Below are 22,279 nucleotides of genomic sequence, written 5' to 3' on the forward strand. Positions count from 1 at the left end.
CTTGCTCGATGGCCCAACGACAGGATGCATTGTCATACATAAAAATTCCGTCGTTGTTTGGGAACATGAAATCCATGAATGGCTGCAAATGGACTCCATGTAACTGAACATGACCATTTCCAGTCAATAATGGGTTCAGTTCGACCAAAGGACACAGTCCAATCTATGTAAATACCGCCCACACCATTATGGAATCATCACCAGACTGCACTGTGCCTTGTTGATAACTTGGGTCCATGGTTTCGTAGGGTCTACGCGACATTCGAAACCTACCATCATCTCTTACCAATTGAAACTGTTTTAGTTTTTATGGTGTCCATTAACGCCAAATTTTGCCACACTCTATTAATGGATACATTCGTTGTACATCCCACATGGATTTCTGCGATTTTTCAGTGCAGTGTTGTTTGTCTGTTACCACTGGCAACTCTACGCTAACGCTGCTGCCTTCGGTCGTCAAGTAAAGGCCAGTGACCACTACGTTGTCTGTGGCTAGAGGTAAAGCCTGAAATTTGGTATTCTTGATGCATTCTGGACGGTGTGAATCTCAGAACATTGAATTCCTTAACGATTTCTGCCTCTGGATTACAGGGTCCCAGGTTCGATTCCCAGCTGGGTTGGGGATTTTATCTGCCTGGGGACTGGGTGTTTGTGTTGTTCTCATCATTTCACCATCATCATCATTCGCGACAGTGGCTCGATTGGACTGTGCAAAACATTGGACTCTGAAAAAATTAAGACTTAATACGGGCACCAAACATCGTCATCACAGCTCTACCAGTGCACTGCCCTTTTATATATTGTATACGCCATATTACCGCCGTCTGTATATGTGTATATGTCTATCCCATGACTTCTGTCGCCTCAGTGCATACCCTACCAGCTCTATTAACAACACTAAACACAAACAAGACTAATGCATTCTGATGGCTGTTCAAGCTGTCATAGAGAATTGTAACTCTAATCATTTACATACCTGCCAATGATGTGTTCATATATGAAGTTAAATTGAGATTCAACAATGTCTTCTGAGTACTTAACTTCTTTTGTCAGACAGTGCATATGGAGAAAGTCGCAAAATTTGTTAGTTCATAAAACTGGCTGTTACGTGATTTAGTACTTTAACTCACGTCATGTTCATTAATTTTACAATTTGCAAGTGCTGTAAATGGGGATATATGTTGTCAGAAGATGGTGATACTTGAGCTATTGCTGGTGGAGATGATGGTGCTGTGATACTTCATTCCTGGTGTTGCTGATGGTGTTAGTGACGTGATGCTGATATAAATTGAAGATGGCCGTAATTACAACGATGGGACAACAGCAGGAGTACAGACAGCTCACAAGGGATTAAGATCTCGAGGGCTATAAGCGGCAAGATACATGGTGTAGAGGGAGGATGGAAGAGGAAGAAAAACATCCAGAGAAAACAGAGATTTGAGGGTATTGAAGCTAATGATATAGGCAGAGTAGTGACTAGATCAAAATGGGAGATGTGTCTAAGGTATTTCTATGTGTTTGAATTAGAGGTGAGCTTTATTAATAGGGCCTGTTTACCTTATTGTTTTTTTCTTATAAATGAGAATACTGTGGGAGTGACATAATCGAATAATCGATAGGTGATATTGCTAATGTGTTTGAATGTTGATTTGTTGGTTGTGTATAATAAAATGAAAATTATCATTTCGATAATTTTTGTATGTGTTTTATATGTAAGTGGTAGTGTTCTTACAACATGACAAACAACTGTATTTTTTATCCTCCTTTAGAACTAACTGCAGAGTCTTGTACCATAGGAAAAAAGGGAGCGGATGTTGTATGGTGGCCATTGAGCTCTTTCTACAGTACAACTGCACAACACATTAACAGGGTTGTTTATTTACATAAACATGAAGCTACTTATCTTTAAGAGAGTCCAAGCTCTTCTGTGATAGTCCTCTTACAGACTGGATAGGTATTCTAGCCATAACAAACTTTAGTATCACTATGGGTAAAGTACAAGTCCTGCTATGTACACTAATCTGGTAGCAATGTACTGATAGAAGCCAACTAGAATAGTGACTGAGCTAGTGACTAAGCAAGTGTCTGAGAGACTGAGACTGAGCTACTGACTGAGACTGAGCCCTCTGTTTTTTTTTTCCTTTATTGTAATGTCATTCCCGTGTCCCACAAGGGCACAAACTTTCAAATCGCGCAGTGATCACCATTCAAAGATAAGGGAAATTAGAGCTCATACTGAGGCGTTCAGACAGTCGTTTTTCCCTCGCACGATCCGCGAGTGGAACAGAGGGGGGGGGGGGGGGGGAAATATGATTTTGGTGCGAATTGTGCCCTCCGCCACACACCGCTTGGTGGCTAGCGGAGTATATATGTAGATGTAGAAGGGCAGGGGATGGCTGGCAATGGCACAGTCCACCGCTTTTCAGCTAAAGGTCTTTACAAAAAAAAAAAAAAAAAAAAAAAATACAGAAAGGTGAACTGTTATATCAAAGGGGGATAAAAAGGGGGACATAAAACACTGTAAATGGAGATGATGGAAGGTAAAATACACACTAGTATGGGGACATTCGCTGGGGGCAGTTAAAAAGTCGACATAAAGTTAAAAGAGCACAGCTGGCAATTTGAAGAACACTTAAAAAGCACTGGAGGTAAAAATAAGTTCAAAGTCGGCCACAGTATAACAAGCACGCGAACGATCATGGACTATATACAGGTCGAGCACACAATTAAAACCACATCACTAAATGACACTGTATAACGCCACCAAACACAACACTAATGCAGCACACTTGATAATGAATAAAAAATGTGAGGATTCGCAGGGGGGAGGGGGGGCAAGGGAGAAGGGAAAGGGAGGAGGGGAGAGAAAGGGGGATAGGATGGGGGACAAGGCCAGGCTACAGGTGGTAGGAAGGGTAGATGTCACAGTGAAGTTCAACATCCGGGAAGGGGAAGTGCTGGAAATTTCCCTGATGAAGGGGTTGGAGGGTGTGGAGGTGGAGAGAGGGAGGGATACAGCGATAAGCCCTCCGGTCCGCGGCGGCGATCTAAATACTTACGGTCGAGAGGGCGTTGCCAGCATGTTGCTTGCGAGTCTGTCTTTGGCTTCTCTCCTGATAGGCGCACATGATCCAGCACCTACTATCAATCTTCTTGCTGCATCTTTGCCGACCGGTGTCCTGGCGACAGCTTACACCACCACACTAATTTTTTCACATAAAAATTATTTAATGAAAACTGTTCCATCAAATTGTCATTTACATACAGTGTGGATGTCAGCTCTGTTAAGTTATTGTAAACTCTAAATAATTTTTCGTTTCACATACCTGATCTCACCTGCGGAATGACGCTCAGTGAAGAAAATATCCAAGTCGTCATGTAACATTTGCAATTTGCCACAACAGCAAAGCACAATGGTAAAATTAAGATTAAAAATAGAAAGAAGTACAACCTCCACTACTAAAACATGCATGAGGGCGGTGTAAATGGGTTAACTTCAGATGGCAGCATATGACGAAACAGTCAAAACTTATTTCCCGAGAAACCCTGACTTGAGGTGACGGTCCGTTGACGGCTTGTGTAAATGCCGCCATTTGAAACCCTTTGTGAAATGTTTTGACGCGACATGAAGTGACGTGACTGCCAGTATGAACTGATCTTAAAGTGAATGTGCTAAATAAAAACTCATTTTTCCAGTTTTGTCGTAAACTAAAAGAGCCTTAAACAGTTACGTTTTTTGTTTCATATGTGCGAATATTTAGCTAATTTTCTAATCGGTTGCCTCTACCCATGACGTCCTACAGTTCTTGCGCACGGCTGAATTTGCTGTAGCCGATCTTAATTCTGAACTATTTGCTGTATATCAACCTTCGATTGTTTTTTCCCCGTATAGTCTGTTTCAGCCTTCGACCATAGATTTATGGTCGAAGGTTTCAGCTGATAATGATCATATCTTCGCAAATGTGGATCTTTGACCCAGAACCGCAATTGTCAAATGTAGTGTTGATACTACAAATGCAGTGGTAAGAATGCTGTCCGCTGAAGTGACAGCGAGTGAATGTTCACACCGCAATGAAGGGAACTGTGTGCGTAGTGAAAGCCCTACTGTGGAGGTTAACAGGATACGTAAGTGATTACTGTAAAAAATTGGGGTAATTAGCCTTTCTAGAATTTGAGTGGTGCTCGAGAGAACTTTAGCTTCTATCGGTTGATTGTTGATACTTGTTCTTAATCTCATTGTACGTTACTGTGTTGCCACTACATTTAGAAATGGAATATTAGAAGTGTCATTCGTGTCATCACATGTGAATATGTGTTACATGATCCTCAACTTCGTGAAGTGTCAATAGGACTTCTGTATCTCATGTGCAGTATGTAGACGAATTTCCAGCCTCAGGAAACAAACCTATGGAACACAAAACCATTTACACAATATTTTCGTAATACCGTAAATAGCAGACATGTCTCACCTGACGTAAACATCGACGAATCGTATTTGTTTGCTATTGTGTATAGGCTAACTAAGTGATAAGTAATATCTCGAATTCTTCAGTATTTAAAGTGAAGTACTGGGGAATTAACGTTCTCTGATTATATCCCCCACCTCTTCCCCGTTTCCTACCCTTCTCATACACACACAAAAATAAGTCGCATGACATTCACTGGATTTGCCTTCCAACCTAATCTAGACCTCCCGCTACCCTACAGATTAGTCTGTTAGTAAAACTTTCACTCCGAAAAAAATATGTAGGGAAAATAAATAGGGCAAGTGTTTTGCTTTCTCATTTTTGTGGCCGCATTTCACATTCTACAACATTCCATCATGGCTGAAAACCTACATCCAATAATGGTAGATTGAATCAACCTCCTGAGATATGAAACACTGTGCATAGTGAGCTTGCTTTTGGATTAACTGAAGTTCCAGTACCACTTTGCAAAATCACTATCAAACAGTCACATTCCGACCTAACCTAGACCTTGAGCTATGCTCCAGATCAGTATCTAACAACTGGATTGTTGTATCGATGTTGATTGTTTTTGCCAACTCATAATCAGATTGTCACCTTTCAGCATAACCTGTACCTTGGGCTCTGTTACCAGTCAGTCAGTCACTGCAACCTCCATGCCATAAACTTACCTAAAGCCAAAAGAAATATTGTCATTGTTTTGCTCTCTTTCTCTTTGTGTATGTATGACATCACAAGCATAGGCCTATCAGTATTACATTATGGGATGAAGCCAACATTTGGTAGCGATAACTTAGTATTGAGTGTACTTTCTTTGCCATGGAGTCAGAGCTCCTGTAATGGACCAGGAATTGCTGTACATACCTTTTAACTTGAAAACAGCACAGTGAAATAAATCATGGCATTTAACAATGGTACAGTTCTATACTTTCATTTTTCACTATTAAGGTTGCGAGTAAATTAGCATGTGACACTAGTTGCCTGAAATCTTGACTTCTCCAACCTCAGGAGGAGGGAACAGAACAGTTGAGAAGTAGTTTGCAGGCTGTGTACTTTGTTGAATTACTCCACAACAGTACGTTAAATCCAAAGAAACTGTGTCACACAAATTATTGTGTTTGTAGTCTTGTTTAGTTTTAAGATGACGTTATAGCATAAATGAAAACTTTAAAGTTAAGTTTGAATACTGCAAATGGGACACCATTTTAGTCACTAATATAGACTAAAACATCCTGGATTTGTATTTGTATTAACTTTCCTTGGATTGCTCCAAATGCCTAACAAGTTGATTTTTTAGTTTTCTGCAAGTTACATTCATTTCTGCAGCTTAAGAAAACACTGCCAGTCAATTTTCCATTAGTTCTGTGGCATGTATTTTTTCGATGGTACATGACAGTCCAAATTACCATACACCTGTGCATAGCAGTGTGATCAGTGAATCAAGGCTTAATGCAATTACAAGCGGATTTTAGGGCTAGTGGACAGCAAGACTTATGATATATTCTTTGACGTGTGAAATCATATGTTACATAGCTAGCCTTCAGGATCTTTTTGTTGATATGTTGCAGTTGTACATCTTGGTTGTGTATTTTATTTATAACATGTGGTTTAATGCTTGTGAGTAGTAGCTCTGATTATGATCTTTACTAGACTTCTATGGATCTAGTGGAGATAGTGATCCATTGAGAGGAACAATGTTTTGTTTTGTTTTGTATTGTGTTGTATACTACATCTGTATAGGTTTTTATGATGATGCAGTAACACTGGATGGCAATACCGAAAATTCAGATTCTGCCTGTCTGCTTTGAGCTGTGACACAATGAAGTTGGCAGATGCTCCTGTTTCCATGTATGTGGTAACCATAACGTCACTAAATACACATGCAAACAAAGCTGTAAATGTTATTAAATATTTCACTCCAGCGATAAAATGAAACTAACAGGACAACCATGGAAACTAGGTGGTTTATGGTGGGGACATGCTAAATGTACAACAATAAGAATAACATCACAATTCCAAAACAAACAAAACTGTAAAATCCTCAAAAATAAACTGAATAAAAGAGACATCTGGAATCAATTATTTCATTTGACCTATATAGCTCAAACAAAACTCTCTCTCTCTCTCTCTCTCTCTCTCTCTCTCTCTCTCTCTCTCTCTCTCTCTCTCTCTCTGGCCAGTGCTGCACTACACTCACAAACAGTTTAGAAACATAAATGTCCCACACTAGTATGTGCCATCTCTTGCTCCAACGTGACGTCTATACAGTCCATTTCAAATGTGCTGCACTTAATGTCACACAAGTTATGTCACAGGTCAAAGCAGATGAGTGGAATTGGACCATTCAGCTATATGCACCAAACTGTAGTGTAGACTGAGGTCTAGGATGGAAGGTGACAATTTGATTGTGAATTGGCAAAGCCAAAGAATGTGTCTTGACAGTCCTTTTTATGTAAGTTGTGCATTCCAAAGCTGCACTCAAGTGTTTGATGAAATCCCCTATTTCTCCATTGTGGCCTGATACTTTCAAGTTCATACTATGTTTGAGAATATTAATAACAATAATAGTCCTAAAAAATCTACTCTTGTGGAGGACCTGTTAGTTTCTCTGTTTCTGTTTTCTAATGTTTTCATCTTGATGATGTCTTGAGTATTGTATCTTCCATGTTAATAACATCATTGGTCTGTCAGTGAGGTATCACATTACTAACAAATCCCAAAACCAGAAACAGCTAATGAAGAATCACATTCTTTCCAAATCACCATTGCATTGTAAATAGGTGGTATTGTGTCTGAAGCTTCAAAACTTTACTTCTCCAAGCCTATGATTTTTCTGATACACAATTGGTGGCCTAACATTATCTATTTTGCCTCCATGGAGATGCCTTTTAATATTAAGATTTCTCACTAAAATATTTATCTTGTGGGGAAATAAAGCTCCTTCATACATCAGATAGGACGAGGCTCGCCAGACAACAAGATTGATACCAGGGCATTCATCCTCGCTTTTGAGGGGGAGTCACTTCCAGAGAGAGTCAAAATCATGATTGACTCCATGTCTCTTAACTGGAAGCCCACTGTACACAGTCGCTCAATGTCCTACATGTCCTCAGTGGTACTGCCTGGGGTGCTGATCGAACCACCCTCCTTGGTTCGTGCTGGTCCCTTGTCCGTTTGAAACTCTGATATGGGTGCTTTGTTTATGCATCTGCACACCTATCCCTTTTACACCATCTCAACACTATCCATCATCATGGCATCCATTTGGCCATAGGCACCTTTTACACCAGTCCAGTTGAGAGTCTGTATGTGGAAGCTGCTGAACTACCACTGTCCTACCGCCATGACCTTCTCCTCAGCAGGTATGCACGCCGTTTGTCTGCCATCTGCCATATGTGGCCTCCCCTCCTGATCCTCTTTCTTTGATGATTCCTTTGATTGTCAGTAGGGGGCTCATCCCTCTTCTGTTACCTCCTGGAATCCGCTTTCGCCACTTGATACGGCAGCTTAACTTCACACTACCTGCAGCTTTCCCAATGGGTGTGAACACTTCACCACCTTGGCTTGAAGCAGCCCATGTTCCCCCTAGGCCTTCATTCGCTTCCTGAGGACACTACTCCAGCCTCGGTCTATCACCTTCAGTTTCAAGACCTTCACATGGAACTTAGAGATAGTACCTTCGTACACACTGATGGCTCTCTGACTGACCATGGGGTCGGGTGTGCCTTCATCATTGGCACCCGTATCTTTCGGTTTTGGATCCGGCACACTCCTCAGTATTTACAGTCGAGCTTTTCATCTTGTATCAGGCCACAGAGTACATCCGGCAACACAGCCTTCCCACTTGTTCTCTGCTCAGACTCACTCAGTGCCCTCCAAAGTCTCTCTGTGCTGTACACTGCTCATCTCTTGGTGCAGCAGGTCCAGGAAAACTGTCACTTGCTCACCCTTGCTGGAGACAATGTCATGTTTCTGTGTGTCCCTGGTCATGTCGATCTGCCAGGAAGCAAGGCTGCAGACATGGTACCTCAGTCCAAGTACCTATATTCTGTCCGATGACCCCTGTGTTGCCCTCTGTCTGGAGGTGGTGTCCGTTTGCCATTGCCAATGGTCCTCCCTTCATGGGAATAAGCTTTGGCTTATTAAGCCTCTCCCAGCACCTTTGACGACCCCCTCTCGGGCTTCCCGCCAGGAGGAGATTATTTTAACTCAGCTGCGTATTGGGCACTGCCTTTTTAGCCACCGTCATTTGCTCAGTGGCACTGCCCCACCACTTTGTATGCATTTCGCCCAAATTTTAACTGTCCGCCACTTCCTGCTGGAATGCCCTTTTTTTTTACGTTCGAGCTCCCCCACATGAACCATGGACCTCGCCATTGGTGGGGAGGCTTGCATGCCTCAGTGATACAGATAGCCGTACCATAGGTGCAACCAAAACAGAGGGGTATCTGTTGAGAGGCCAGACAAATGTGTAGTTCCTGAAGAGGGGCAGCAGCCTTTTCGGTAGTTGCAGGGGCAACAGTCTGGATGATTGACTGATCTGGCATCTGGCCTTGTAACACTAACCAAAACGTCCTTGCCATGCTGGTACTGCGAATGGCTGGAAGCAAGGGGAAACTACAGCCGCGATTTTTCCCAAGGGCATGCAGCTTTACCGTATGGTTAAATGATGGCGTCCTCTTGGGTAAAATATTCCAGAGGTAAAATAGTCCCCCATTCGGATTTCCGGGCGGGGACTACTCAGGAGGACGTTGCTATCAGGAGAAAGAAAACTGGCATTCTACAGGTTGGAGCGTGGAATGCCCGATCCCTTAATCGGGCAGGTAGGTTAGAAAATTTAAAAGTGGAAAAGATTAGGTTAAAGTTAGATATAGTGGGAATTAGTGATGTTTGGTGGCAGGAGGAACAAGACTTCTGGTTAGGTGAATACAGGTTATAAATACAAAATCAAATAGGGGTAATGCAGGAGTAGTTTTAATAATGAATTTAAAAAAATAGGAATGTGGGTAAACTACTACAAACAGCGTAATGAACGCATTATTGTGGCCAAGATAGATACGAATCCCATGCTTACCACAGTAGTAAAAGTTTATATGCCAACTAGCTCCGCAGACGATGAAGAAATTGATGAAGTATATGATGCAATAAAAGAAATTATTCAGGTAGTGAAGAGAGACGAAAATTTAATAGTCATGGGTGACTGGAATTTGATAGTAGGAAAAGGAAGAGAAGGAAACGTAGTAGGTGAACATGGAATGGGGGTAAGGAATGGAAGAGGAAGCCACCTGGTAGAATTTTGCACAGAGCATAACTTAATCATAGCTAACACTTGGTTCAAGAATAATAAAAGAAGGTTGTATACATGGAAGAGGCCTGGAGATACTGGAAGGTTTCAGATAGATTATAGAATGGTAAGACAGAGATTTAGGAACCAGGTTTTAAATTGTAAGACATTTCCAGGGGCAGCTGTGGACTCTGACCACAATCTATTGGTTATGAACTGTAGATTAAAACTGAAGAAACTGCAAAAAGGGACTTAAGGAGATGGGACCTGGATAAACTGACAGAACCAGAGGTGGTAGACAGTTTCAGGGAGAGCATTGGGGTACGATTGACAAGAATGGCAAAATGAAATACAGTGGAAGAAGAATGGGTAGCTTTGAGAGATGAAATAAAATGCAGTAAATGAAGCTGGCAAAAATGAATACAAATGTCTCAAAAATGAGATCGACAGGAAGTGCAAATTAGCTAAGCAGGGATGGCTAGATGACAAATGTAAGCGTGTAGAGGCGTATATCACTAGGAGTAAGATAGATACTGCCTACAGGAAAATTAAAGACATCTTTGGAGAAAGGAGAACCACTTGCATGAATATCAAGAGCTCAGATGGAAACCCAGTTCTAAGCAAAGAAGGGAAAGCAGAAAGGTGGAAGGAGTATATAGAGGGTCTATACAAGGCCGATGTCCTTGAGGACAATATTATGGAAATGGAAGAGGATGTAGATGAAGATGAAATGGGAGATACGATACTGCATGAAGAGTTTGACAGAGCACTGAAAGACGTAAGTCGAAACAAGGCCCCGGGACTAGACAACATTCCATTAGAACTACTGATGGCCTTGGGAGAGCCAGTCCTGACAAAACTCTACCATCTGGTGAGCAAGATGTATGAGACAGGTGAAATACCCTCAGATTTCAAGAAGAATATAATAATTCCAATCACAAAGAAAGCAGGTGTTGACAGATGTGAAAATTACCGAACTATCAGTTTAATAAGCCATGGCTGCAAAATACTAATGCGAATTCGTTACAGACGAATAGAAAAGCTGGTAGAAGCTGACCTCGGGGAAGATCAGATTGGATTCCGTAGAAATGTTGGAACACATGAGGCAATATTGACCCTACGACTTATCTTAGAAAATAGATTAAGGAAAGGTAAACCTACGTTTCTAGCATTTGTAGACTTAGAGAAGGCTGTTGACAATGTTGATTGGAATACTCTTTCAAATTCTGAAGGTAGCAGGGGTAAAATACAGGGAGTGAAAGGCTATTTACAATTTGTACGGAAACCAGATGGCAGTTATACAAGTCGAGGGGCATGAAAGGGAAGCAGTGGTTGGGAAGGGAGTGAGACAGGGTTGTAGCCTCTCCCCGATGTTATTCAATCTGTATATTGAGCAAGCAGTAAAGGAAACAAAAGAAAAATTTGGAGTAGGAATTAAAATCCAGGGAGAAGAAATAAAAACTTTGAGGTTCACCAATGACATCATAATTCTGTCAGAGACAGCAAAGGACCTGGAAGAGCAGTTGAATGGAGTGGATAGTGTCTTGAAAGGAGGAGATAAGATGAACATCAACAAAAGCAAAACGAGGATAATGGAATGTAGTCGAAGTAAGTCGGGTGATGCTGAGGGAATTAGGTTAGGAAATGAGACCCTTAAAGTAGTAAAGGACTTTTGCTATTTGGGGAGCAAAATAACTGATGATGGTCGAAGTAGAGAGGATATAAAATGTAGACTGGCAATGGGAAGGAAAGCGTTTCTGAAGAAGAGAAATTTGTTAACATAGAGTATAGATTTGATTGTCGGGAAGTGGTTTCTGAAAGTATTTGTATGGAGTGTAGCCATGTATGGAAGTGAAATGTGGACAATAAATAGTTTAGACAAGAAGAGAATAGAAGCTTTCGAAATGTGGTGCTACAGAAGAATGCTGAAGATTAGATGGGTAGATCACATAACTAATGAGGAGGTATTGAATAGAATTGTGGAGAAGAGAAATTTGTGGTACAATTTTCCTAGAAGAAAGGATCGCTTGGTAGGACATATTCTGAGACATCAAGGGATCACCAATTTAGTATTGGAGGGCATTGTGGAGGGTAAAAATCATAGAGGGAGACCAAGAGATGAATACACTAAGCAGATTCAGAAGGATGTAGGTTGCAGTAGGTACTGGGAGATGTAGAAGCTTGCACAGGATTGAGTAACATGGAGAGCTGCATCAAACCAGTCTCTCGACTGAAGACTAAAACAGCAATGTTCGAGCTTGGGTTTACCATCTGATTTATCAGACATTTTAGCGAATGACGTGCGGGCTGTCGACAGCATTCTACTTTTTATCTGCCGAAGCAATATGGCGAATGCCATTTAATTTTTAGTTTTGGACCTCCATTTTTGTATGGTGTTCTATAGCCCTTTTTCCATGTGCCTTTTTTAGCTGTCTCCTATTCTGTCCATTGGGACTGACATATAGTCCTTTCCCTCGTCTCTGTGTTTGTGTTCTATAGTTTTGATTTGGGTGCATATGACCTCAGTTGTTTTTTGCACCCTAAAACAAAACAAACTGCAGAGCTGGTGACCTTATCTCATGCTCTTGAGCACATCCGCTCATGGCCTGGCGAGTCATTTCCTCTGTGTAAGACTCATTGAGCAGCCTACTAGCTATTGACCAGTGCCATCCTTCGGTAGCGTCCATTCAGGAGTCCATCTATGTCCTGGAGCGCTCCAGTCATTTAGTGGTGTTTGTGTGGACCCCAGGAACACAGGAATCCCAGGCAATGAACTTGCTGACAGGCTGACCAAACGGGCTACATGTAAACCGCTTCCAGAGATGGGCATCTCGGAAACTGAGCTGCGATCTGTCTTACACCACAGGGTATTTCGGCTGTAGGAGATGGAATGGCTAACAGTACGCACAACAAACTGTGTGTCATTAAGGAGGCTACAAATGTGTGGAAGTCCTCCACACGGCCTCTCACAGGGACTCTGTGGTTCTCTGCCAGCTCTGCATTAGCCACACTTGAGCGACCCACAGCTATCTTGTGCTGTGAAGACCCGCCTCAGTGTTGGTGTGGCACCCAGTCGACAGTGGCCTATATTCTGGTGCACTGTCCCACTTTGACTGCCCTGCGACGAAATCTTGTGGTTACTGGACTCGTTGCCACTAATTTTATCTGACAACGCCTCATCGGCTGATTTAGTTTCACGTTTTATTTGTGAGGGTGGGTTTTATCATTTGATCTAAGTGTTAGGCCATGTCATTCGTCCCTCTGTGTCCTCCACCCTAGTGCATTTAGGGTGGAGGTTTTAATGTGTTGCAGAGTGGCTGGCTTCTCCTTATTATTCTCATGGTCAGCCATCCATGGTAATCTGCTCTCTTGTTTTGATCTCTTCAACATGTTTCTTGCGTCTCTCTGTGGTTTCGTTATCCAAATTTGTCTATTGTAGTGTTTGTTGCTCATCTGTCATTCTTGTGGTTTTCTTCTTTCTTCCAGCTGTGTCTTGTATGTCTCGATTATTTTACTCCCACCTTTGTGGAATTATTTTAATCGGAACAAGGGACTGATGACCTAGCAGTTTGGTCCCCCCCTCCCCTCCCCCTCTTTTAAACTAACCAACTGTATGTCACAGGGAACAGGTTTCTTGGCTCAATTGCCAGTGTCACAAGGATGATGAAGAGCTCTGTAAAAAAAGTGAATCAATCTCAAGATGTGCTGCATGCCAATGAGACGCATGGCTCTTGAGGTGGGACAGTCATTAGTGGGAAATCTCTGGGAAACCTGGTGCACTTCAATTGTATTGAGCTTTCCTAGGCAAGTGGGGCTGTGTCCTGGTAGACACTTCCCTTCTTAGCTGCCTATGGGACTTTCAATAAACTTAAATCACCTTCTTACACTCCCAGCGATTTGAGTGGTCTGTTGGACACAGAAAACCCAAAGCAACCATGTGGGGTTAGTCTGCGTGAGACACGTCTGAATATGGGTGAAAGCAGTAATAGTAATGGACCACCTCCTGTGGTAAATAATATGTTTATTGTTGATGAACATATAGAAGGTTTGTCTGAAAAATTGTCACCTCTCTACATCGATAGAGCTCTAGAGGAACTTGCATAGTAATTTAAATGTATCAAGGGTGTGTAAAATGGTACACCCCTGATTTAGACTCGGAAAGCTAACAAAGTTGTTAAATGCCAAACTATTTCGTGACAATGCTATCGGCAGTGGACTGCATGCTGGGTTACATTGTTGGAGGAGTTATAATGTGCTTGGACATCATGGATAAGGGTACCAAAGACCTTCAGCATCTATCTGTAGGCAGTAGTTGCTCATCTGTTTTGTTTTGAGAGTGAAGGCTTCCATTCCGTCCCTTGTTGACCAGTCTGGTGTGGCAGTTGAAGATAGCAAAACAAGTATGTGGTATGCAGATAGAATAGCTAAGTCTCAGGATAAAATTAAAACCATATGGTAAGTCGTAAAGGAAGTTGCTGGTCTGCAGAGACAGGTCGAGGATATAGAATCAGTGCGTAGTGGGAATGTCCGTGTTACTGATAAGTTGCATATATGTACAGTATTTAATAATCACTTTCTGAATATAGCAGGTGAACTAAATAGAAACCTAGTCCCAACAGGGAATCATATAGCGCTCTTAGAAAAAAGTGTTCCGAGACTGTTACCTGAAATGCTCCTCCATGATACTGACAAGAGGGAAATTGAGTTAATAATTAAATCACTAAAGACCAAGAACTCTCATGGATATGACGGGGTATCTAGCAGAATACTGAAGTATTGTTCTATGTATGTTAGCCCAGTACTTAGCCATATATGTAACTTTTCCTTTAGGAGTGGTCGGTTTCCTGACCAATTAAAGTACTCGGTAGTGAAGCCACTTTATAAAAAGGGAGACAGGGATAATGTTGACAATTATAGACCTATTTCTATGCCATCGGTGTTTGCTAAAGTTATCGAGAAGGTTGTATATGCAAGGTTACTGGAGCATTTAAATTCACATAATTTGCTGTCAAATTTTCAGTTTGGTTTTAGAAATGTTTTAACAACTGAAAATGCTATATTCTCTTTTCTCTGTGAGGTTTTGGATGGATTAAATAAAAGGTTGCGAACGCTAGGTGTTTTCTTTGATTTAACGAAGGCTTTTAACTGTGTTGACCACAAAATATTACTGCAGAAGTTGGACCATTATGGAGTAAGGGGAGTCGCTTACAATTGGTTCGCCTCTTACCTTAAGAATAGAAAGCAGAAGGTAAGACTCCGCAATATTGAGAGTGGTAGTGATGTTCAGTCCCAATGGGGCACTGTTAAGTGGGGCGATCCCCAAGGGTCGGTGCTGGGGCCACTGCTGTTTCTTATTTATATAAATGATATGCCTTCTAATATTACAGGTGATTCAAAAATATTTGTTTGCTGATGACACCAGCTTGATAGTGAAGAATCTTGTGTGTAATATTGAAACAGTATCAAATAACGTAGTTCATGAAATAAGTTCGTGGCTTGTGGAAAATAATTTGATGCTAAATCACAGTAAGACTCAGTTTTTACAGTTTCTAACTCATAATTCAACAAGAACCTATATTTTGATCAGACAGAATGGGCATATTATAAGTGAGACGGAACAGTTCAAGTTCCTAGGCGTTCGGATAGATAGTAAGCTGTTGTGGAAAGCCCATGTTCAGGATCTTGTTCAGAAACTAAATGCTGCTTTATTTACCATTAGAACAGTATCTGAAATAAGTGACACTTCAACACGAAAAGTAGTCTACTTCGCATATTTCCATACGCTTATGTCGTATGGTATTATTTTTTGGGGTAATTCTTCTGATTCAAAAAGGGTATTTTTGGCTCAAAAACGGGCTGTTCGAGCTATATGTGGTGTAAGTTCGAGAACCTCTTGTCGACCGCTATTCAATAGTCTGGGAATTCTGACATTGCCCTCACAGTATATATTTTCTTTAATGTCGTTTGCTGTTAGCAATATTAGCCTATTCCAAAGAGTTAGCAGCTTTCACTCAGTTAATACTAGGCAGAAATCCAATCTGCATGTGGAATGCACTTCCTTGACTCTTGTGCAGAAAGGAGTGCAGTATTCTGCTGCATCCATTTTCAATAAGCTACCACAAGAACTCAAAAATCTTAGCAGTAGCCCAAACTCTTTTAAGTCTAAACTGAAGAGTTTCCTCATGGCTCACTCCTTCTATTCTGTTGAGGAGCTCCTGGAAGAGCTAAAAAATTAAGCAAATTCCAGTGTTACATTGTTGATTTTCTTTATTTAAATTTACGACTTGTCACTTGAATATGTTTTTTTTTATATTTCATTTTATCTGTTTCTAATATTGTGTTATAATTTCATGTATTGACTCGTTCCATGACCATGGAGACTTCTCCTTAATTTGGTCCCACGGTACAATAAATAAATAAATAAATAAAAAATAAAAAAACAAGACAAAGTTTTGAATTTGACATTCAATAAATCAATCATACAGGAGAATTGTACATGCATACCATCACTTGACCATGGGACAGACTCCTGTATGGATTGACATAGTAATAAGCATACCTAGAGTTTAGTAAGCCAGCCAGGCTCCAGCTCTCAGCTGATATGAGTACATCTACAGAGTGGCAAGTTAAGTGTTTCTTTTTCTCTGTTTTCCTCATAGTATGTTTATTGAACTTCATGCATGTTTCTCTGTTTAATGCGTTTCATCTCACATATTTGTAAGTGTAAATTCATTCAGTCTGTAGCACAATAGTTGATCACTGTACATCCAGCTACATAGCTCATTAACGCATCAGCATCCATTGGTGATGCATTAGGAGGGTAGCAAGTTGCATATCTAGAGTTGTGTGCTGTTCCCCTTTTCATTTAGTCTTGCTAGGATAGCTAGGATGGATGCAGGAAGTGCTGGCCGCAATTTGTGAACAGCTGAATGTGCTTTTGGCTACGGTCAGTCATCTTCGGGCTGCTGCCTCGGGATGTATGGGTGGCGAAGAATCTGGCACGTCACATGGGACACCTCATGTGTTGCTTGTTTTGCCAATGGACTCTGCTTCTGAGGCACCTCTTAGTGCACTTGACTTGGTGGATCCGTCCTCACAGCAGTGTGAGAGGTGGGTGGTAACAAGTTCACATCACTCTAGACTGAGGAAAAATGTGGAGACTGGCTGCTTGACCTTACTCATTCACAGTGGACAGATGGCTGCTCCTTCAGTAGGGTCCAAGCAGGCACATGGGAGGAGGGGTTTACTAGTTACTAGGAGCTCCAATGTTAGGCATGTTATGGAGTTCCTTAGACGGGTGAAGTTCAGGACTGGAAAGAAAGCCAATGTGCAGTCGGTATGTCTGCTGGGGGGCCTCATTTGATATGTGGAGGTGGCCTTGCCTGTGGCTATCGAGCATGCAGGGTGCAGTCATCTGCATGTTGTGGCTCACATCAGCACTGATGATGCCTGTCCAATGGGTTGTGAGATGATTCTGAGTTCATACAGGAGGCTGGTGGAGGTGGTGAAAACTGCTGGTGTCACGTGCGGGATACAAGCAGAGGTCACAATTTGCAGCATCGTTCTGAGAGTTGATCGGGGTTCTTTGGTTTGGAGCCAAGTGGAGGGTCTCAACCAAAGGCTTCGTCAACTCTGACTGTCTTGACTGGAAATTTCTAGACCTGCATTATCATGTGGGGATTTTTAGGACTCTCCTTTTGATAGTTCAGGGATACACTACACAAAGGAAGCAGCTACTCGGGTGGCAGAGTACTTTTGGAGAGCACGAGTTTTTTTTTAGCTAGGCTGCTGAACACTCACCAGTTGATAGGCAGCAAGGGAAGTCAAATGACATTTGAAATAAAGACTGTCACAGTTCATCAGTAAACTGTCAAAGTATTCGTAGTAAAGTTCCTGAATTTACTGCTCTCCAGGAAAGTTTTCATGCACACATTGTTCTTGGGACGAAGAGGTGGCTGTAACCTGAAGTGGAAAGCTCTGAGATATGTAGCAAGTCATGGAACATATACTATGTGGACAAAAGTATCCGGAAAGCCCCAAAAACATATGTTTTTCATATTGGGTGCATTTTGCTGCCACCTACTGCCAGGTAGACACCTTGAAAGAGCAGACTGGGTCACTCCGTGGAACTCGGACTTCGAACATGGTCAAGTGATTGGGAGTCACTTGTCTCATATGTCTGTACACGAGATTTCCGCACTCCTAAACATCCCTTGGTCCACCATTTCTGATGTGATAGTAAAGTGGAAACATGAAGGGACACAGACAGCACAAAAGCATACAAGCCGACCTCGTTTGTTGACTGAGAGATACCGCCAACAGTTGAAGAGGGTCATAATGTATAATAGACAGACATCTAGCCATACCATCACCCAGGAATTACAGACTATATCAGGATCCACTGCAAGGACTATGACAGTTAGGAGGGAGGTGAGAAAGCTTGGATTTCATGGTCGAGTAGCTGCTTATAAGCCACACATCATGCCGCTAAATGCCAAACGACGCCTTGCTTGGTGTAAGGAGCACAAATATTGGATGATTGAACAGTGGAAAAACGTTGTGTGGAGTGATGAATCATGGTACACAATGTGGCGATCCGATGGCAGGGTGTTGGTATGGCGAATGCCCTGTGAACATTATCTGCCAGCATTTGTAGTGCCAACAGTAAGATTCGGAGGTGGTTGTGTTATGGTGTGGTCATGTTTTTTCATGGAGAGGACTTGCACCCCTTGTTGTTTTGCATGGCACTATCACAGCACAGGCCTACATTGTTGTTTTAAGCTCCTTGTTGCTTCCCACTGTTGAAGAGCAATTCGGGGATGGCTATTGCATCTTCCAACACGATTGAGTACCTGTTCATAATGCATGGCCTGTGGCAGAGTGGTTGCACTGCAATAACATCCCTGTAATGGTCTGGCCTGCACAGAGTCCTGACCTGAATCCTATTGAATACCTTTGGGATGTTTTGGAATGTCGACTTCATGCCAGGCCTCACCGACCAACATTGATACCTCTCCTCAGTGCAGCGCCCCTGAAGAATGGGCTTCCATTCCCCAAGAAACCTTCCAGCACCTGATTGAATGTATACCTGTGAGAGTGGAAGCTGTCACAAAGGCTAAGGGTGGACCAACAACATATTGAATTCCAGCATTACTGATGGAGGGCACTACAAACTTGTACATCATTTTCAGCCAGGTGTCTGGATACTTTTGATCACATTGTGTATATTGGAGGAAGAGATTAGAGGCCATAGGTGGGGGAGTGATCATTGCAGTTGACAAAAATATCTCCATTGAGATCGAAGTTAAGTGTGACACTGAAGTCATCTGGTCAAATGTAACAGGCATAGGTGAAACAAAGTTAATTATTGGGTGTTTTTAACCAGCCACCAGATTCTGCTGTGGCAGTGCTAGTGTTGTCGTAACTGCCGTCTGCTTCACATCTGCTGTGCAGAAAGCTACGTAAATTTAAGTATTAACTGTGTTTTTCTTACTTGTCACTTCTTTTTCTGTGTTTTTGCTTTTAGGAAGCTTTAATTTTTGAGTACTACTAATAGTATTCTGTAGATGTCGTGTTTGTTTTGAATACAGCCCAGAGACAGGTAGTGCTTCTTTTCATTGTTTCCAACAAGAGGTGTCCAGTAACCACAGTTTAGTCAGCTATCAGTCGCCTTTAGTAAATTAGCAGTTTAGTTAAGTTGATTACTTAACTCTCTATGGTAAATTGTTGATTTCTTAGGATGGATAGGATGTGCGACTGCTGTGTATGGACGCAGGAGGAGCTGGCCACTGTTCGCGAACAGCTGAACATGCTGATGGCCGCGGTCAGCTGTCTTCAGGCTACTGCCTCAGAGTGTAGGGGCAGTTGGGAATCTGGTGCGTCACATGGTACACCCCAGGTGTTACATGCTTCACCCACGGTCTCTGCTGTCGAGACATCTTCGCGGGTACTGGGTGCGGTTGGGCCACTCTCTCCCCAAGGGGAGTGGAGGGTTCAACGGCTTTCGCACTGCACGAGGCGGAGGGTCAATGTGGGGGCTGGTCATGTGGCATCGCCCGCTCTGCCTGTGAGTGGACATGTGGCCGCTCCTCCAGCAAGGTCCGAGTAGGCACATGGGGGGAGGGGTTCATTAGTGATTAGGAGCTCCAATGTTAGGCGGGTGATGGAGCCCCTTAGGGAAATAGCGGAAAGGTCGGGGAAGAACGCTAGTGTTCACTCTGTCTGCTTGCTGGGGGTCTCATCTGAGATGTGGAGGAGGCCCTGCCGGCGGCGATAGAGAGTGCTGGGTGCACCCGACTGCAAATTGTTGCTCATGTCGGCACCAATGACTCCTGCCATCTGGGTTCAGAGGTCATCCTCAGTTCATACAGGTGGTTGACGGAGTTGGTGAAGGCAGAAAGCCTCGCTCGCAGGGTGGAATCTGAGCTAACTATTTGTAGTGTCATTCCAAGAACTGATTGCAGTCCTCTGGTTTGGAGCTGAGTGTAAGGCTTAAACCAGAGGCTCAGATGATTCTGTGGAGATCTGGGGTGCAAATTTCTCTACCTCCGTTATCGGGTGGAGAAATGTAGGGTCTCCTTGAATAGGTCAGGCGAGCACTAGATGCAGGAAGTGGCTACAAGGATAGCAGGGTACGTGTGGAGTGCACATGTGGGTTTTTTAGGTTAGAGAATTCCCTCCCTAGGCCCGACAAAACACCTCCTGAGACGCGACAAGCAGTAAGCATAGTGCAACAAGGAATAACAATATTAATGTGGTAATAGTAAACTGCAGGAGCGTCTATAGTGAGGTCCCAGAACTGCTCTCATTAATAAATGTTCACAATGCCCACATAGTACTAGGGATGTAAAGTTGGCTGAAACCAGATGTAAACAGTAATGAAATTCTAAACTCGGATTGGAATGTATACTGCAGAGACAGGCTGGACAGTGAAGGGGGAGGCGTGTTTATAGTGATAATAAGTGCAATAGTATCGAAGGAAATTGATGGAGATCCGAAATGTGAAATAATTTGGGTGAAGGTCATGGTTAAAGCAGGCTCAAACATGGTAGTTGGGTGTGTCTATAGGCCCCCTGGCTCAGTAGCTGTTGTGGCAGAACACTTGAAGGAAAATTTGGAAAATATTTAGAGTAGGTTTCCCGACCATGTTATAGTTCTGGGTGGAGATTTTAATTTGCTTCATATAGACTGGGAGACTCAAACGTTCATAATGGGTGGCAGGGACAAAGAATCCAGTGCAATTTTTTTAAGTGTGTTATCTGTAAACTATCTTGAGCAGTTAAACAGAGAACCGACTCGATGTGATAACATATTAGACCTTCTGGTGACAAACAGACCCGAACTATTTGAAACAGTTAACGCAGAAGAGGGAATCAGTGATCATAAAGCGGATACAGCATCGATGATTTCAACCGTGAATAGAAATATAAAAAAACGTAGGAAGATTTCACTGTTTAGCAAAAGTGACAAAAAGCAGATTTCAGAGTACTTGATGGCTCAACACAAAAGTTTCATCTCAAGTACAGATAGTGTTGAGGATCAGTGGACAAAGCTCAAAACCATTGTACATATGCATTAGATGAGTATGTGCCAAGCAAGATTGTAAGAGATGGAAAAGAGCCACCATGGTACAACAACAGAGTTAGGAAACTACTGTGGAAGCAAAGGGAACTTCACAGCAAACATAAACATAGCCAAAGCCTTGCAGACAAACAAAAATTACATGAAGCGAAATGTAGTGTGAGGAGGGCTATACAAGAGGCATTCAATGAATTCGAAAGTAATGTTCTATGTACTGAGTCAGCAGAAAATCCTAAGAAATCTTGGTCTTATGTCAAAGCGGTAGGTGGATCAAAACAAAATGTCCAGACACTCTGTGACCAAAATGGTACTGAAACAGAGGGTGACAGACTAAAGGCCAAAATACTAAATGTCTTTTTCCAAAGCTGTTTCCCAGAGGAAGACTGCATGGTAGTTCCTTCTCTAGATTTTTGCACAGATGACAAAATGGTAGGTATCGAAATAGATGACAGAGGGACAGAGAAACAATTAAAACTGCTCAAAAGAGGAAAGGCCGCTGGACCTGATGGGATACCAGTTCGGTTTTACACAGAGTACGCAAAGGAACTTGCCCCCCTTCTTGCAGCAGTGTACTGTAGGTCTCTAGAAGAGTGTAGCGTTCCAAAGGATTGGAAAAGGGCACACGTCATCCCCATTTTCAATAAGGTACGTTGAACAGATGTGCAGAACTATAGATGTATATCTCTAACATTGATCAATTGTAGAATTTTGGAACACGTATTATGTTTGAGTATAGCCTAATGACTTTTCTGGAGACTAGAAATCTACTCTGTAGGAATCAGCATGGGTTTCGAAAAAGACGATCGTGTGAAACCCAGCTTGCGCTATTAGTCAACGAGACTCGGAGGGCCATAGATACAGGTTCCCAGGTAGATGCCATGTTTCTTGACTTCCGCAGAGCATTTGATACAGTTCCCCACAGTCATTTAATGAACAAAGTAAAGGCATA

At 42.3% G+C, this 22,279-nt stretch overlaps 1 protein-coding gene across 2 annotated transcripts in view; it reads left to right on the forward strand.

The window, feature by feature from the left end:
* The window catches only part of LOC126184831 (mucolipin-3-like), a 204,962-nt gene that overhangs the window by 46,258 nt on the left and 136,425 nt on the right, over positions 1-22,279 (forward strand). Inside the window, exon 1 of one of the 2 annotated variants that reach the window (XM_049927419.1) lies at positions 3,968-4,125. The exons of the other annotated variant lie outside the window; for it this stretch is intronic. Within the exon in view, the coding sequence (XP_049783376.1) occupies positions 4,029-4,125 (97 nt within the window). The 5' untranslated portion in view covers positions 3,968-4,028. Of the gene's footprint in view, positions 1-3,967; positions 4,126-22,279 lie in introns of those variants that run through there. 2 annotated transcript variants of the gene reach the window in all.

Source organism: Schistocerca cancellata, chromosome 4, assembly GCF_023864275.1.
Source record: "Schistocerca cancellata isolate TAMUIC-IGC-003103 chromosome 4, iqSchCanc2.1, whole genome shotgun sequence".
In the NCBI taxonomy this organism is placed as follows: Eukaryota; Metazoa; Arthropoda; class Insecta; order Orthoptera; family Acrididae; genus Schistocerca; species Schistocerca cancellata.